Below are 19,679 nucleotides of genomic sequence, written 5' to 3'. Positions count from 1 at the left end.
GTTATTAACTGCTCCCACCCTTTCTTTCTGACCCTCTCCTTTCCCCCCTGCAGCCTCTTCCTGGTGCAAACCTATGCCCTCACTTCCCCCTCTCTCTCTCTTTCTCTCCTGTCCCCCTTCCCCTTTCACCCCCAACCAGTCCCCCAAATTCCACTGGGCGTGGTGTGTTCTGCGGGCCACCCGACTCTCCATTATCTACCATACCTACTGCCAGGAGTGGTCCTGCGCCCCAGCCCCACCCCTTTTTCTAGCTCTTTGTAGCACGCCCTTCCCAGTAGTTTTCACTTCCACATTCTAGGCTGGGTTGTATTTTGGTTGGGTTTATGCTGTTTCACATGGAGGTTATGAGTAGTTATACTATTTACCATTTCTGTTTCTTTTAAGAAAGTAAGTTTCAACCCGAAAAACATGGAGGAGAAAATTTCTTAGAGAGGTTTGGAACTGATGAATGCAATGGAATTAAGGGTGAATAGAAGCGGAGGTATAGGATAGTGATGAAGAGTACATAGAAAAGAGTAAAATAAGAGAGGATACAAGTAATGCAGCCCTGCCAAGTATCACGCATCAGGCATGGGACTGATGCATTTCAGTGTGGTGATCCGCATCACGGCACTGAAATGCATTGTCACGCATTTATAGAGCCCCAGCTGTCCACAGGAGCGCTGCTACTTAGCAGTTCGCCTGACTGCCAAAGCTCTTAACTTGGGGATGCTGGCTCAACTCACGGCAGGCTACAATGTTTTACCCGCCACCTCAATAACTAATGACAGGTCATAAGTCTGTCCCATGATTTTACTTTGCCCAATCACTATAGGCGTTATGGTGGGTGGACGTGGCTGCTAGCCATAGTTTCAGTTCTTTTGCAGCTGGGCACTTGTAGCCGTTGCAGCTCGTAACATACGGTCCGGTCAGCGTAATGATTCAGCCGTTGTTGGAGAGTGGTGGAGATGCATGACTGCCTCAGCAGTCACCCTGCAGTCAAGTGCAGTGGCTATTCCGGTTGTTGGCTCTTCCCAGGCGAACTGTGCCAGTGCAGTCATTATCTGGCCCAAACCGTCAATGGAGTTCTCAGCCGTAACACAGTAAGTGAATTCTCCTACATTTTTTCTTCTCCCTTGGCTTCCAACAGCATCTCCATGAATGAACTCTGTAGGCATCGCGGCAGGCCCAGCCCTAAATGCTTAATTATTACGCATATCAAGCTGACTACCTGTGAGTGTCCCTTTAAGGCATCGGTACTCACAAACTTTCTCTCGGGGGCCAAATTTACACTGTGGTTTGTGTCCGAGGGCTGCACCAGTGGGGGTGGGGTCAGTGGGGAAGGGGGCGGGGCTAGAGCAACAACAAAAAACTGACCATGAGGTTGATCACTAGTCCCTGCAGCGGACACCTTCGTCCACTGAGCCACCAGACCCGGCATACACACATCTCTCTCTCTTGCTCTCTTGCTCTCTTGCTCTCTCTGTCTCCCTCCCTCTCTCCCTTACTCTGTCCCCCTCCCTCTGTCTCCTTCCCTCTGTCTCCTTTTCCCTCTCTCACTCCCTTACTTTGTCACTCCCTTTCCCTCCCTTCCTTTCTCTCCCTCCCTTTCCCTCTCTCACTCCCTCACTCTGTCTCCCTTTCCCTCTCTCACTCCCTCACTCTGTCTCACTTTCCCTCTCTCTCTCACTCCCTCGCTCTGTCTCCCTTTCCCTCCCTTACTCCCTCACTCTGTCACTCCCTTTCCCTCCCTCATTCTGTCTCCCTTTCACTCCCTCACTCCCTCACTCTGTCTCCCTTTCCCTCCCTCACTCTGTCTCCCTTTCCCTCCCTCACTCCCTCACTGTCACTCCCTTTCCCTCCCTCCCCCCTCCCTTTCCCTCCTACCCTTTCCCTCTCTCACTCCCTCACCCGATCTCCCTTTCCCTCCCTCACAGTGGTGGCTGGTGACATTTGAAAGTGGTAGGGCGTAAAAGTTAAGGATGACTTGTTACGAGTAGCAAGCATTCACTAAATGTTCTTTTGCATCATTATTTTGAAAAAAGTATACCTCCATCAAACCCATATGCACAGAATCACATTGCAACTGGAACACATGACCACTGCCCTGTGCGCTCTGCTGAGAGGCCAGAATTTGATTGATGTCCATCAAGATTTCTGAACATCTTTTTCACTATTTGACAGGCACTGAGAGAAACTCGCAGTGCCCTCAGCCTAAGCTCCAGCGCTCTCAAGTGGTGCCACTCCGTTCAAGGTATGCACTGTACAAGAGTAATGCGAGACATGAAAAATAATACATGAACAGAATCCTTAAATAGCTAACACTTTTAGGGAATGCAACTATGCAATATTAACACATACAATGTAAACAGGAACTAAATCACTGACCTGAACGTGCTCAAGTTTCAATTAAATGTTAAAAATGCTAACATTTTTCTTCCTTCAATGCAGCTGCACGCGGTGCACCCTCGGTTTGCCATTTCTTCCTGTAGTGCCCTCACTCCAGTTCCACTGCACTCTCTGTTCATGTGGCTCATCGCACAGCGTGGACTGCGCCACACAGGTCACTTAAGGTCCCGCTAGCCTGCATCTCTTCGTTGCTACGTGTTGGTGTGCTTTTTAACTTACATCATGTCACTATAGGGCCCCTTTTTCTTTAGTAACTTTGACATATTTGGTTGCTATGGTTATATTACGGGCATCGACATTTGATACATGTTGCGGCCTGCGGCGGCACCTGTTCTGCAGTAAGTACTTTTGTATTTCACCTAACTGTGCGCCTCGCCTCCAACATGCTATTTATGACGGCATGACTGTCTAAGTGTCGTTTGGCGGCGCGCTTAACCAGATGGAGTCCTGCCACCGTGCCGCCTCGTCTGAGCCTCCCCATCGCATTTCAAATCAATGCCGCCCAGCGCCTAGGCTCCGAGCCGAGGCCTAGTAACACAGTGCCCGTAAAATAATTTAAAAGCCATTTCGATCGTTCATCAGTTAAGTTTCCACTTTGCACTTTGCAGTTTATGTTTATTTGTCCTCCTGACATGACATGCATGATTGATGCCACCCAGTCAGTCACTGCACCCAGTACTGATGCCAGCCACGAGCCACCCAGACACGCATTCTAACTGTACACAGAGTCCCTCACTGTCACTCCCTTTCCTTCCCTCACCCTCCCATTCCCTTCCTCCCTTCCTCCCTTTCCGCTCTTACTCCCTCACCCGGTCTCCCTTTCCCTTCCTCACGTTGTCACCCTTTCTTTCCCTCTCCCTCTGTCATCTCGCGCAGCCTGCCTCTGTGTCAGCCCGGGCTGAGACAGCTTCGAAGCACACACACAGACATAGCTGCACCGAGCGCATTAACAGGTCTTTAAAAGACCATTAGAATGTTAATGAGGCTGTGTTCACCTCTTAGCGCCCCTGCAGCTCCACTCTAACTATGGCAGGAATCGCCCGGCCGGCCCCCACAGAGCAGCAGAGTCTCGGAATCGCGCTGCTGTAACTTAGTTTGCAGACACTCTTTAAATAAAAAAAAATTAAAACACTGGTATGATGTGTACAAGGTCCGCGGGCCGCCAGGGAAGGCTTGCCGGGCCGCCACTGGCCCGCGGGCCGTACTATGAGTACCCCTGCTTTAAGGTCTTAACATTCTGGACCGGCAGGCAGTTTGTGCAGGGGGCCGGTGCCTTTATTTATCTGGCCTCGGGTTGATAATCCTGCTGCACAGTGTTGGCGCATTATGTCTTGAGCAGATTTACAGATAGCGCAAACTCGACTTGGAGGTGTTTTTGCCACGCTACTTTCTGATGAGGTAAGGCACCTGTAATGTGCGCTCACTGACCATTCCATTGCAGCTCTTTTAAATATTTGAGCTGCTTTGCTGGACTGATTGCAAAGAACCCGCCCCTGTTTCTCAGCTTCATATTGTAAGCAGGAGTCCTCGTAGCGTTCTTCAAGTGTCCCACTGACTGAACTCCTCTCCGTGGCCTCGAAGCCAGTAAACAGTTTGGTACATAAATACCGAGAAGAGTGGTGCATTTTTTGCTTGCTAGACCCCTTCCAAAACAGGAAGTACTAGATGCAGTGGTGTAACGAAACTTGAGGGAGCCCCCCTGCAAAGCACATGGAGGGGGCCTCACAGGCGGCCCGACCCACCACCTACCACTTTGCCATACCACCCAAAAATCTGGCATATTTTAATTTGAAACCTCCAACATTTAAATGAAATGCCTCTATATTGTCTTTCTCAAAGTTCTAATGAGAAAGTGGAAACACGCTCAACATATAAACTACACCATTTGTAACAATAATGTCAAAAGCAGATTATTTAACTGAGGCGGCAATCAGAACAATGCCAAGGAGCGATTCTATTGTCTCAGGAACTTCCTCTGGCTGAAGAACAACTATAAGTGAAACTTTGAAAGACAAACCCAAACCTGCAATTCCATAAAAACGTGACTGACAATATACACCTGTGCCCATTCACGGACCGGCTTTGCCCCTTGCTTCCCCAGTGGCCATCGCCGACCTAAGCCTCAGATAACAAATCAGAGAAGCGAGAACAAAAGTCCTTAGTTGGCTGGGCTATTGAAACCAGGGGGCCCTCCTAGACCCGAACTTCAGGGGGGCTAATACTCCCAGCCAGGGCTGGCTCTAGCACTGGTCGCACATGGTGCAACAGTCTTTTTTGGTGCCCCCTCCCCCATATCCTCCTTTTCCATGAATTCCTTCACTACTACTCACCAACAATGCACCTCATCTCTCTATAGCACCTTTCTGACAAACATTTCATGTTTTTATAGTGCTACTCATAGTTTACTCACACTCAGTTCTGTGATCTGCATAGTACACGTACTTTGTAGAAGGCATATTATTCTCCTGCGCTTTGTGGGTGGTAGAAGTGCCCATGTGAATGCACAGTGAGTGATGCGACAGTGTGAGAGTAGGGTAAGAGGAGTGACTGCAGGGTGAGTGAGGTGACCATATGAATTTGGGTGCAGATGTAAGTGCAGTGTGGGACGAAAGAATACATGGTTAGTGATGGGCTTGTTTGAGTGAGATTGCAGATTGAGCAGTGAGGGAGACAGGTGAGTGAAGTGTGACATGAGTGCAGAGTGAGTAGTGTGCTTGTGTGACTGCAGGGTGAGGTACAGGATGAACAGCGCAAGTGCATTGTGAGTGCAGAGTGATCACTGTGAGTACAGAGTGAGCGGGAGAATGGTGGGAGTACATGGCGATCAGTGTAAGTGCATTATGATTGCTGTGAGTGCAGGGTGAGCACAAAAGTGAAGGCCGAGAATAAGGAGTGAGTTGTCTGAATGCAGGGTGCATTGCCAGACACTTGAAGTAACTCAGCATGTTACTGATAGGAGTGTAAGAATTTCAGATATAAGTTAAACCCAGTGGTCGAAGTGGGGGAAAAAAGTAGAGGAACTGTGGGCGGAAAATCAGAGGGCGGGAATAACCTGTGGATTGGGTCAGTGGGCGGAGTCAGAGGTGTGGCAGAAAGAGCAAAATATCCAAATTGTTTGTATATGTTTCCCATTTCACTAACCGGTTATTACGGTTTTTAATTTAACCAATGGCTACACATGTTTATTTAAGGTTTAATATCAGTTATTGACATTAAAATAAATTCACAAAGTGGGATATGTTTCCAATCACAAAATGTCCCAAATATCCTTAAAAGTGGAATCACAAGCCATTTGCCTCCCAGCAATGGAGTTTCTGTCATCAGCACTTCTCCTCCCTTTTTCCACATGAGCAGTTCAAACATGAATGGCAAAATATCCTTGTTTGCAAATGTTTTCCACATAATTATGGCTCTGCCATATTTGCTACATAATACATCATCTGCTGCATAATCTGACGATTTTAACTAAGAAATTGTTTATAGCACAAACTGATCAAAAGTTACAAAAAAATGTGATTTGTGCTGCTATGAAGTGGAGGGCGCTTTGCAAAGGTTGACTGGTCCCCTTTCTCACTGCTGCACTTGTATGTTCCACTGGTACTAATAAGGGAAAATCTTTGCAGAGACCGTTAGCATGTGTACAAATGTAAAAATAATAAAGTATCAGAAAATGTACAGCACCACTAATACCAGTGTAGGGTGTCAGAGCACTTTACATCACACACAACACAGAGACAATCAATTATACATGTGTAAATCACTGTATAGGAAATGTTACATAAGACAAAGAACTACCTCACTTTTAGAAGGTTGGTGAAGACATGGCTGTTCTCCCAAATCTAATTTTTCTTAGGTGCTGTTGTCTCTCTTGGTGCTCCTCTTCGCGCTGGGACACCCCGTTGCTGGGGCAGCCATGCGCTCTACAAATATTTTTAACATTAACATTAACTACAAGGTGTAGGAGTCACATGACAACCATACTAGTAGGCAGCATAGTTTAATAGTGATTGGTCTGGAGAAACACAAACTCCGAATTTAAAATGTAATACTATGGTTTGGGGTTCTCTTTAATAATCAGAAGTGATTTCTACCCAAATGAACCCTTTTTTGCAACATTAGGATAATCAACAACTGGGGAAAAAAACATAACGCTCTAATTCTACCCTGGCATTTGCATGCAGCTCTTACATGACAGTTAATAGCTCACTGTTCTATGTTAGGATTTTAACTTATTAACTGCAAATAACAATAGGGTCTCTCTGACAAAAGCATTAACCACCTATTTATAGTATGTGCACTTTGTGATCTGCATGGTACATGTTCTTGCAGCAGGCACATTAACCCTCTGTGCTTCCTTTCCATGAGTCGAAACGTCCACTAGACAAAAGACCATCTCTTTCTACTAAGAACATTATTCACTGGAGTTACCATGACATGTTTATTGTTGCTGAAAATTGTTGGAGGCCAGGAAGGAGGCAGCAAGTGCTTTTGAAATCATATTATACTTGCAAACACGACGCCTCCACCTGAAGTCAGCGCCAGCCGCGGTCCGTGCAGGTAACAGCGGTGGGGCCGGGTAAGAGGGATTTTGAGGGGTGATGCAGAGGAAAAATTAATTCTTTATTTATTTTTCCATCTACATTGTCCCTCAAAATCCCCCCTTACCCGGCCCCTCTGCCCAAACGATGTTACCTGCATGGACCACGGATGGTTAGCGTCTGGTGTGCTTGCACTGCCCTGCTAAAGGGCCCTGTGACCACAGTGATAGTCACTGTTGCTCTAGGGTGTGCTGTTTCAGAGGCCTGCCCACAAGACTGGAGGTGAACTTCAGTATGGCTTGTGCCTTCAAGATTAACCCACACTTGCCATTGCTAGGGTCCACCTGCTGGTACTAAGACACCAAGGCTTTTAAGATCTTGCGGGGCTTCTAAGGTCTAGCATGGGAATGGGATGTATGACATTACAACGCATGCTATTACAACGCATGCCTTTACGACGCAAGTTTTACAACGCAACTTTTACAATGACTTGCGTTGGGGGGCGCTGGATAGTGAATAGTTTAATTTACTATTCCAACTCCAGTCCCCGTGGATAGTAGGGAAGGTGTTGGAAACTATTCCCTATCCTAGAGCGCCCCTCAGCGCAAGTCGTTGTAAAAGTTGCATTGTAATGGTTGCGTCATAAAGGTACTTCGTTGTAACAGTTGCGTTGTAAAGGATGTTCTCCACGGGAATGTGCTCCCTCAGGGGGAGTGGTCAGGTTGACTGGTCATGAAGGCTGAACCTGGTTCTCCAGTTCCAAATTCAGCAGCTCGGACCATTGGGCCACATCCCCCCCCCACTGAACACCAAACTGCCTGACTGAAAAAACTTGCACTGCCTTCAACTACAACACAATTGTGCCCCACTATAAACACCTGGATGTGACTCAATTCAAATTACGCACTAGACAAGAGCAATATGCTGCCTAAAAAAAAGACATCATCCTAGAAACAGCAAACCCATAGGGAATGCAAGATTAAGTAAAGTATGTGAAATGTAAGCAGGAACAACATGGTTACCTTTTTCTTTTTACACTCATTATTCAGAAATTAGTGAGTGCTTTTTCCTGTAAAGTTAAGGACATGACTACAGGGCCCGGAAGGGCCCTATTTCAATGTCAAATGCTTATATCCTTACAAAACGTAAGCGGTATAGTTTAAAAAGTCCATATTCGTGAACACACAGCCGCTGTACACATTTTGTTTTCCAATTCACCGATCCAAGCAGGTATTTCAGTATCTCCGGGAATATCATGCTTTCCCACCCAGGGAAAACAATGTTGTTCAAAGAGAGAGGAGAAGACAAAAGTAGCGTTTCACTGGCGAACACTGTAAAGTAGCGCTCATGTGTTTATTAGGTGTGAATAAATCAATCTGCCCACCTTGCAACCACTCTGTCTTACTTTAGTAAGTTAGTAGGTTTTCAGTTTTAAATGTTTTATTTCTTTCCACCCCGAGGCTGCACTTAGAAACTGAAAAAAGTCAGAAAAAGATGAGATTTCCAGCAAAAGTTCTTTTTTGGATCCATTTCACAGGGGAGCAAATAAACGAAAGGTGGAAAGAGAAGGTAATACCTGTTTCTTGAAGTCTCAAAACGGGTGACAGGAAAAGGTGACTGCTGCCGCCCTGGGTGAGCAGAGCAGAGTAAACATTTAAATAAATAAAACGAATTTAGTTGCGCGCACTGCATTACATTTGGTGATGCAGTGCGCGCAACGAAATTCGTTTTATTTATTTAAATGTTTACTTACCTGTAAAACTCCGTAATCCATACATTACTACCCCCCACCCTGCCCCTCCCCCTCCCCCTCTCCACGTCACCGCCCTACAGAAACACCTACTGCCGACCGCTACTGGAAGTAATTTAATGAATCCAGAACTCTCAACGAGTAGGAAACTAAAAAAGCACAGCTTCACTTCACTACAGGGATCTCTGTGCTGCACTTGCTGGCTCCGCTGAGGGGCCCTCCGTGACCACAAAGCCCCTCCCGGATTCCGGGCCCCCCCGCAAAGCGAGGGCTGCTGGGGCCTGTGTTACGCCCCTGACTAGATGGAGCAACACATCTTTGACTGAACAATAAGCACGTCAAAGAAAGCCTCGAGAAGGAGGATACAGCTCATTTACAAAATGACAATTAAAATAATACAAGCACTAGCAATTACCATAGGTCTGCTTTTTTAATCAACACTGTTTTCATTGATTGGTGAGTTTGTCCATGTGAGTGGGGTATGTGTGAATGTTTGTGCATCTGCATAGATGTATGTATATATGAGCACACCATTCATGGATGGTTGAATGGATAGTTTAATGCAAGAGTAGATGAGGTATTGGTGTGTGGGTACATAAATGAATGAAAGGGTGCGGCTGAGTGCATGGATAAGTGAGTGAATATAAATAAGTGCTACTTGGATAGATTAGTGGATGTATAGAAGAATGCATGGAGTGACAACTATGCATGAGCAGTTTAATGGGTGAATACGATAACAAGAATGCATGGATGGACAAATGAGTGAGGAAGTAGATGACAGAATGGATGCCTATAAATAAGTTAGTGAGTGCATAGGAAGATAAGCAAGTGCATTTAACTCACTCGCCCCTGCACTCCTAAAACCCCTAGTATACTTGCGCCAGCCACCTCATTCACACCTCACTGCCACATGCACCAGTAACTTTCCTCGCACGCAATGGAAGCTGCAAAGTATTCTCATTTGCCCCTCAGTCACGCAACTGGAACCTCCTTCAGTAAGCTCAACTCACCTTGCTCACTGTCACACCTTTACTGTCACTTGTACCAGCACCTGAACTGGCACTTTAACTCTCATATGCACTCACACTTGGACTGGCATCATTAATCTCTCACACAGCAGCGATGACCTCTGCTCTGGCACTAGCGTTCACCCCTGCTCTCCTACGTGCAGTCACAGCTATTCTGACACTTGCACCAGTAACATCTGGTAACTGCTAGATGATTTGAATACAATTCATTGGTGGCTTCATGCAGCGTCTCAGTCTCTTGCAGCCACACTCACTGCAGAGTGATGGAGGACGGAGGATTCCTAATCCTCAAAGAGCAGAAATATCTCTAGGGAGACTCCTGGTAACTTTGATTCCACCTACTACCGATGTTTTGCAATTTAATTTCAGAATTCCATGGTCTGACTAAACCAGCCCTGCCAAGTCCCACGCGTCAGGTGTTACAGTGACTGAGCTAAGCTCTGCATCGCAGTCACAGTCTGCACAAAGTTGAGTTCAGCAGTGATGCTGGCTCAGGCTCCACGCTGGGGACCTTTTTTTCACTTCCTAGTGACCGTCCATTTCTTGTGCTTTGCAGCATTTTTTTTATTTTCTCAGTGTTTCTTGCTGCTCAAATGGGTGTAATTTCTGATATTTATATATTTCCCTCGTGTTCATTGCTTGAGTTTGCTCGCAAGAAAGTGTCACTCATAGTTGTTAAATGTCACTCATAATTACACTGAAATTATGAAAATGTCACACATAAGCAATCTGAAACCTTGGCAGCTAAATGGCCAGCAAGGATTTAAGAAGGAGTACGTAGCTATATCCTGTTCATATAGGAATTAGGATTAGGGAAGACCTGGATAATAATGGAAGCACATTGAGCCCCGTGGATAAAAATATTTATGATAATGCATACAAGACCAGGGCATATTTGATTGAGTAGTGTAAGCTAACACACGTGATCCTTCACCTACCCCACTTCTGCTGCTCCTCAGTGACCTCATTTCATGTGCTCCGCAGTATAAGGTACCTGATATAGTGGAGAAGTGTGGCTCAATGGTTAGAGCGGCAGACCCTGATGCAGAGGTCTGGCCCGGGACCAGGCTTCAATTCCCGCCTCGGTGGGTATGGGGCTCAATTCCCTCTGACCTGATAATTCTCGCCTCGGTGCCTATTCTAATCATGGGTCCCACTCTGCAACTCTGGGCAATAGCTTGCTTAATCTCCACAACGGCCCCACCAGCGCTGGGATGCCTGGCTTCACCTTGGGGGTGCCCAGGAGTAGGCATTTCACAGGAAAAAGCCAAGAAGGGTTCCACAGCGGTATGTGTACAGCGCCAAGACGCCTCAGGGTATAAGTACAAATTCATTTCATATGTTGTAGGCGCTATGTCCTGACTTCTGCTTCCCGATCATAGACCTTGGTCAGCTTCGTTTTCCTCTAAAATCCTACACCCCTCATCTGCCCCACAGTCTTATGCCCTCTTTTTAAGTTGTTAATGACAGCAGCGCCCTTTCATATCATAGGCTGTTGGTTCTGTATTTGCTGTTCCCCATGTAAAACTCACCTGTTCTATTCTGTCCCCTGCTAATTCGCACCCTCAGCATACATTAACCCTTCAACACCTTGTGCGTACCAAAGCCAACCCTCGACAAAGATTAAACTTGCCCCTCCCTCAGCTTCACAACTGCCTATTTGTGGCATCAGTCGGCAGTTGTCTTTTTCTTGGGTGACCCCCTCATTAGCCCTAACCCCACTTTTCCACTACCACCTTTTTCTCTTTCCCACCCTTCTGTCTGTAAACGGGTATTTTCGCCCCTGAAGCAGGTCACTAACAAAAAGATTGCTAATACATAACTTCTTAGCAAGAACTCACTTTTTTGCCCTGATTACACCAATTCGAAGTGCATTTTGAAACCCTACCCCTGACCTCATCTGCATGATCCCTTCTCATTCCAGAGGTAGACTTACTGCCCTTAAGACACTAGACAGTGCCTGAGCAGAGCCCTCAAAGCCAAGGAAGTGAGATATGAGTTAGCACAGTTCCTGGTGCACAACTTTGCTAAAATAATGGACCCACTGCGAATGTCTAATACATGTTACTTATCCCCACCGAGTGAGAGTGTAATCCAAGGTGTGGGGTTCACACCAAAGGGGTAATAATACCTATGCTTGAAACTGAAACCAAATGAGCGAGGCTGTACTTTAAGACTTGTACTCACACAGGAAGTGACTGTGTTCTCGTGAGCTGAATCTCACACAGTGAAGGAGATGGTGCTCCAAAGTGTAAGATTCGCACCCAATGACCCGGACTGCGCCAAAGTGTGAAACTCACACACTGTAGGAGAGAAAATGCATAAAAAATGTGGCACAATTGCTTTGGACTGTGCTCCAAGAAGTGAAACTCCTATCCAGTGTGTGAAACTGTATATGAAGGAGCGGCGCTCACTCCCAATGTGAGAAACTGTGGGAAAGGATACAACTTTGCACTGACTGAGAAAGACTGTACACCAATGTGTGGGACTTCTTCAGATGAGGGAGTGTGTGCTTCAAGAAGTGAAACATGCAAAAAGATAGGAAGACTGTGCTCCAAGAGAGTAGAGTATTTCCCATTGATTCAGATTGCTTCAAGGTGTATAGTTCACACCCAGTCGGGATCCACTACGCTGCCTCCTGCTCCCTGGTGCCTCGATAGACCAGCAGTCCAGTGGTATCCCATCTGGTCTGGGATTTTTTCCTGTGTGTGACTTGTCTTTCGCCTCGGGTCCATGAGCTCCAGTCTGAGTAATGCACTTTCTGCCTCTGGCAGACCTATGCGTCCCGGATGGAGAAGCCCCTGGAATAAGATGCATCCATGAAAGAAACGCATTAAAAGCTGCATACAGCGAATGTTGTTATTACCACAATGGTAAGCACTCAGTTGTACGTAAAGGAGGGACATAGAAATAACAACACAGGAATGATATGAATAGTAACCAGGAACAGTCCAGGGATTAGGAGGAAAATATTAGTCTATGAACCAAATGTTAATAAAGTAGCGAAAAGAATCTGCTTTAGAAACTACAACGTTTATAGTTGTGAGTTGATAAGGGAACTAATCATATCCAGGTGAAGTGATGCAGGTATACAAGGTATGAAAGCATTTAGATATTATTAGGTGCCTCTCCTAGGCTCCTAATAATATCTATAAAGGACAGAAGAGAAGGCGTGATAAATGCATTAAGGAGGCAGAGACAGGGCGAGAGAAAAGAGAGAGAGATTATAAAATAATCGGACTGGGAAATTAGCTGACTATTGCATTGGCAGGATTCGTAAGCAGATGGGAGATAAATGATATCTAGAAAGAAAGAATTGAGATCAGGAAGGGAAAATTATATTGTAAGGGAGGATGAAGAAGAGCCCTATCTAAACAGATTTGAGTGCTCAATACTATTACTTTGTTTTGATATGGCAACATCTCGCTGGCTGTGAGTACAAATAATTGAGCCATACTGAGGTAAATTAAGAAGATTTCAGAAGAGATGAGAACTAGGGTAGGAAGGATCGGGACCAGCGCAAGGAGATTAATATGTCTGGATAGGATTGACAGATTAATAAATATAATATCTTGATGGGCGTGGTAAGTGTGAGAGAGAAAAAATATCTCACTTGTCCAGAGGTTTTACATGGTCTAAGAGGGAAGTACATATGTATAATCTACAAGCAGTTGAGGAAAAAGAAGGGAGATTTCTTTAATCTACATTAATGATTAAATAATGAAAATTAAAATACCAAATATTCATTGCATGAAAGATCTGAGAGGGTCATGAAAATATCCATTTAGAAATAAAGCTTTAGGAGAGATTAAACAATATATCGAAATCAGTTATTTAAGCTAAAGACTATCCAGAATGGTCAGTTCATATAAACTTTATTTCGGTCAGAATGTCCTAAAAAGTACAATACACAGTGATCACACAAGTTTAAAATACATCGAAAATTCAGTAATGATTAAGAATCACATTAATAATTAAAGACTTATTTTTCATTCCGAGCATCCAAGTTAATGGTGAGTTGCAACTAGACGAAGGACACAAAACTAATTCCGTAAAGTGCGTAGTACATTAATAAATATATAATTTATCTAAAACAAACATAGTAAAAAAGGAGTGCAATAAACCTCCAATTTAAAAAGTGTAAAAAAGGGCTACAAATAATCAAGCATGCGCTTATCAAGAGAGAGAGAGAGGACTAGAAAGCTAGTCCGTAGTTTATATGTGTTATCAAAAGAGACTAGCTTAAATATGACCAATATTGTTAGGACTCTGATTAGATTTGTCATGGGCACCTCGTTGGTGAGTTCATGAAGCCCTCACCCACCAACCTGGTTGGTGGCATGCTTCATCATGGGGCCCACCCAGTGACACCTAATGTGTCCCGGGTGTGCTGCGACGCCTGATTACAGTGGAGCTGGTATTTTACTGAGAGTGCAGTGTGAGGTGTAAAATGAAGTGTGAGTTAAAATGGCTTGGCGAGGGTCCCAGTACCCGAGGGTAAATTAAATTTTAATAACTGGGCCCCCGTCAGCGGTTAAAATAAGGCTTGGGGATGTTTAAGGGAGGCGAGTTACTACCTCCTACAACCATCAGTTGGTCGACATGTTTCAGCCAGTGCCTTAAACTAAATCTGGCTTTCCTCAGGACCTTTTTAAAATAGAGTGTAGTGCAGGTTAAAAAGGAGTGTAATCCAGGCTATGTGTTACACTCACTAAGGTGTTTCTCTAAGTGTGAGAGGGGTGATTCCCTTCTCATATATGCCTGTACCGACAACATTGAAGAAATAGACAAAACATGTGAGAAGAGGAGAGTCAAATAGGCGTCTTAGCCACATAGTCATATACATAGAATGCCGAATCTACAGTGCTCAGTGGGTAGACTACAGTCGTCAAAAGTGTAATGGCACTGGTGGTACCATTATTGTGATTTTAGCAAATAATTGGGGGTGGTGTCACTAAAACACGGGTATCACACATATGCATGAGGTACAAAGTGTGATGGGGCATAAGTAAACACTCTTACGCTTAGATTTTGCAGCCAATGCTTCCAGGAGTGAAGCGGTAAGGGGTTGACCCTGTAGGGAAATAATGTTGGCCACTGGGAGTTAGAGACCTGTAAGGAGGGAAAAGCGCTTACCCAGAGATTGTTGCTTGGAGGTTGTCATACTCACAGCTTTTCTGGTCAGAGCCTGCCTTGTACCTGTTGCACCGTCCTCATACTCCGGTAGAAAGAGCTGGAGTTTCTTGTTCGTTTTTATATGCTTGCTAATTGGATTAACTATCTGCTCCTGTAGCTGGGAGTAAGAGTAGAAAGACTACCCCGGGTGTGTTCCTAGCTGTCTGCTCATGGGCGGTGGAAAGACACTAGTCTCTAGCACATGCGCGGTGCTGCTTGTGTCTATTGCGCATGAGCGGGGGTGAGACACTGGTTATTAGTGCAAGTGCGCGGTAGAGTATGTGTTGTGTTGAAGTATGCAATCTGCCACTATAACCAAGCCAGCATGCTATAATTACACTATTAGTTCATTGTGACGGGATCAATACAGCATTTTCAATATTTCAGAAAAACCCTTCTGGTGCACCACATGGAGAACAAGAAGCCTGCAACTGAATAAACTATTGGGATACTCGAATCAGTTTTCAGTATCCTAAATACTTCAAGGCAGCGCCTGTCACCAAGATTTCTGCAGATCTGAACCAACCAGCGTTTCCTTGCCTTCTGATAGCTTGGACAGCTAAAGAAAACATGGAGCTCAGATTCCTCGGTGTGGGCACACACCGGGCACTGGAGCATTTGCTGATCTCTCCACTTAGATGTAAAACAGCGAAGAGGTAGCACCCCATATCTATACCGGAGGTAAAGCTTCCTAGCCGCCGGAGGATTAATTACATCTACTACTGACTCAAAGTACAGGATATCTTTTATTTCTAAAAAGACTCTAGAGAGTTTCCAAATACTAGAGGAAATATGGAACTGGGCCAATCTGCACTCAGTATAAAGTGCCTTCATTTTATTCCTAGATGTTAAAAAACAGGCTGACTCTGGTTCTGCCAACAATCCCCTAGGCCCATGCCATTTTGCAAAGATTTAAGAGGGAAGTACATATGTATAATCTACAAGCAGTTGAGGAAAAAGAAGGGAGATTCGTTTAATCTACATTAATGATTAAGTAATGAAAATTAAAATACCAAATATTCCTTGCATGAAAGATCTGAGAGGGTCATGAACATATCCATATAGAAATAAAGCTTTAGGAGAGATTAAACAATATATCGAAATCAGTTATTAAAGCTAAAGACTATCCCGAATGGAAAGAGGAGTGTGACGAAAATATCCATTTGAAAGAGAAGTTTTATGACGTGAATACTTTTCCTGAAATGACTGACATAGATAATTAGAAATCCATTGGTATGCAATAGACAGGAGGCATTAGTTTGTAAAAAGTGTTTCACTTTCTCGCCATGAGTCTGTGCACTGTAGGCATCACCTTAATCATAGCTCCTTGACAACGTAATATTCAAAATTGAAATACTGGCAAAGTGGTGGCTTTATGGTGGAAAAATGCACTAATTACGACTCGCCGCATGTATCATTGCAGTTATATGGTGGATGCAGCAGACCAGGAGAAGACAGAGGCATCCAAAAACGAGCTTCACAACTTACTGGACAAGCCCCAGCTGCAAGGCATCCCTGTAAGTACCATTCTCGTTACTGTGGTGGCCATTGTGTCCACTTCCCTCTATTCTTGAGCAGCACGTGCTTTACTCATTTTTCAGATTTGTCTTTTACCTTAGAGCTTTCTAACAGGCTTTTTTTTTATTACCGATTTGAACACTCTTCTGTTTCTTTTGATCTCTGGCCTGTATTATCTCACGTAATTTATTTATTAGAATGACTTCAACGTCTCTGATATGTACTTTTTCTTCTACGACCTTTGTTTTCTAAATATGATGAGAAGATTTTGAATTATCTTGACTTTTATCCTCTCAGCTGCCTCTAATGTGTGTCTATTATTCTAGAGATGTGGAATACAGAATTTGACATTACAATTTAAATAATGACAAGTCAATGTGGTAAAACATCTTTATTTTTTTATTCACCACTGAAACCCTCTTTCTGCATCCCATTTAGCCGTAATCACGTTTAATTTTTCTAATTCTTTTATGACTTTTTCATACATAAATCTGAAGCCAGTTTCTCCTTCTGTACTAAAGTTAAAAACATCCTGTATTCTTCCAGTGCTGAGACACCCACACACTGTGCCTGATTTTGCTTTGGAATCTGGCCTTGCCTTGCAAGCAACCCACACACCAAAACAGTTCTTTAAATGCACTTCAAACCTGAGCTGCAGCTGTTCCCTTAATGCTTAGTACCTACAAACCTGTTCAGTGACCAGATCTATAGTATCTAATTAATGCCATGGCATGAAATTGACAAAGCTCTGCCAATGAAACTGTTTGTGTCTTGAAACATATTTGGCCACACGCCATCCCCTAAAGTATACTGCAGTGTTTCCAAGTCTGTTTCACACAGGTTTCTAAGCACCACAAAGAGAAATACATTCTGCAGTAGGGGTGCCTAGATTAGTACCTAAAATTTGGCGTATTCTAGTGCAGTTTCATATGAATTGCTCTATTAATGATGCAATCAATGACAAACTCACCTATGAGGATCCAAAACTGGCTTGATCAGTAATATCCTTTATCACACCCAGAGATGCATCGACAGAGAAATTGATCGCTACCTCAGTGTTACAATAAAACATTAAGGCCCTCATTAAAAGTGGCCCACATAAGGTGTGTATTTTATCACACCCTGTAAATACTGTTTAAATACAGGGCACTACAAAATCTGCATTACCAAACGCATTTTGGCGTTTAATACAGGGAAAAAGGACTCGGGTAACACCGGAACATGCCGACGATATTTATTGTATCTGAAAAGTTCCCACCACCTCAGTGTCAGAATTTATCATGTTTGAGGATTATTGCACAGGAAACTAGTAAAGAGGGTCAAAGCAGTAAATACAATTCTAATGGTTTGCTGTTGCAAAGTCTGCAATCGCAAAATGATGGCTTGCAGGTTTGCATTCACAGATTTTGTGAACTGCAAAGTAGGTGGAACTAATTGTCAAAATGGAGCTGTCCCTGATGGTCAGCTTCCATTCTGTGAATGAGAGCTGGGGTAATTGGTGCATCACTGATAGTGTTCACGGAATGTCTGTTTTATTTTTGATTTCCACACATTTGCCTTTAACCTATTATCTGCCCTATTGACATACAGACTCCAGGAAAATTTGTCACTAGGACGCTGTTATAAGGTAGATGTCCTTCCCCAACCCCAATTGGGAACAATCTGCATTTTGTTGTGAGGGTGGTAGGAGGAGTTAGTTTAGAAATTAGGTGGCCTTGTGATCACTTCGGGCTGCCTCATTAATATGCATGTGACGTGACTTGTGACATCACAGCATTTAGGAAGGACAGGGTGAGGTTCCCTTTCTTCTCCCAGGTTCTTCGCAAGATTTCGAGATGGTGAGCAGGGCTGCAGGAGGGACTAAGGTCATCTATTTCTGCCATGCCCCAGGCCCAATCCAATCCAATCCTGGAGGTAGGCAGTGAGGAGGGCTAGAAGCAGCCCAGCTTCTAGCCACCACTCCCTCCCCACCACCAGAAGAAATGACCAAGGAGGCAGGAATAGAAAGGGGGAGAAGTCTAGGGTTGTTCTTTGCCCTCCTCTTCCGGTCTCGTATTCTGGTTTGTTTCACCAGCTTCTTCAGCTCCCAGTGCTTCTCTGTCCATGGGAAGCATGCTAAGAGGAAGGAGCTGTGGGTCTGTACATCAGCGAGGGGCCAGATGGTGTCTGGATATTTTCTTAGCCTAGTTAAACTCCAAACAGCCCCTGACTAATTTCTGGAGTGCAGATACAATGATCTGTGCCCCGCAATGAGCCAGCAAGTGTTTGGATGTTTCCTTAGCCAAAGAAGTGATGGGATCAGATACAAGTCTTGATTCTGATGTATCACTAGACTTGGTCTGATCTGTCCTTCTTGAAGGGCCTAGTAAACTCAGCACATCCCCCAATATAATCGACAGCAGACAAATTATCCACACATCCACGCATCAAATGATAAGGAATGAGTCAAATTGTAAAATTGAAGAAAATAAATAAGTGTTGAAGAATATAATAACTATATCCATGAAACAGCAATATAAAAGTGCATCAATTAAATGCAGGTGGTGGTCTTAGGCTCACTTAGAGCAACTTTGAAAATACACCCTTGCGCTGTAGAATACAAGAAGAAAATCAGATTCAGAATCTGTGATTAGAGCAGTGTCTTAAGTGTGTACTTGAGTCAGAGATGGGAGATTGCATCGAAAAGAAGAGCTTATGATGACGAATGTGCTGATACTGCATATATTAATTATTCAAAGGCTAGATCTACATTTGAAGTGTGTTGCTAAAAGCTGGGATGGGGCTACAATCTCACTAAGAAGCAATGCATATAAATAATTTCCTAGAAGTTGTCAGTGAAGGACAGATTGCCAGAACTAACCAGTTACCAGTTAGAAATCTTGATTAGAGTTGACTTTCTACAATACAGACTCCCTCATTCACCTCTGTGTGCGTCTGCATCCTCACTGCCGGTCCTGGGGATTGCTGAAGACGTGTGCCATTTATTGTACCTGCTGCAGTAAAACCTCTCATCCAGTCAGATCAATATTCTCTGACTCTGCAACCTCTCTTTTTTTGCAAGCTTTATTTATTGGCATTTGTCAAAAACAACATAATAGGCAGTAGACAGCGACCGACTCTGTCAGGAAGGTGCTTGCATATCATTGAATCAAAAGCTGGTGGAGTCTTTAGTACAAAGGTTACAGTCCATTTCTGGCCTCAAGGGCAACTGACTCTTGGCGAATCTTGTCTGCCTAATCCAATCCTGCTCTGTTCTGCGGAGGGGCATTGAGGTATGGGGTT

At 44.3% G+C, this 19,679-nt stretch overlaps 1 protein-coding gene across 1 annotated transcript in view; it reads left to right on the top strand.

Annotated features, from left to right (window-relative positions):
- The window catches only part of ARL8A (ARF like GTPase 8A), a 222,894-nt gene that overhangs the window by 148,729 nt on the left and 54,486 nt on the right, over positions 1-19,679 (top strand). Inside the window, exon 4 of the mRNA XM_078644165.1 lies at positions 16,303-16,396. Coding sequence (XP_078500291.1) covers positions 16,303-16,396 — 94 coding nt within the window. The remainder of the gene's footprint in view (positions 1-16,302; positions 16,397-19,679) is intronic.

Source organism: Lissotriton helveticus, chromosome 5_1 (genome assembly GCF_964261635.1).
Source record: "Lissotriton helveticus chromosome 5_1, aLisHel1.1, whole genome shotgun sequence".
Classification (NCBI taxonomy): Eukaryota; Metazoa; Chordata; class Amphibia; order Caudata; family Salamandridae; genus Lissotriton; species Lissotriton helveticus.
Note: the sequence above shows the minus strand (reverse complement) of the source record. Positions and strands in the feature narration are given on the sequence as shown.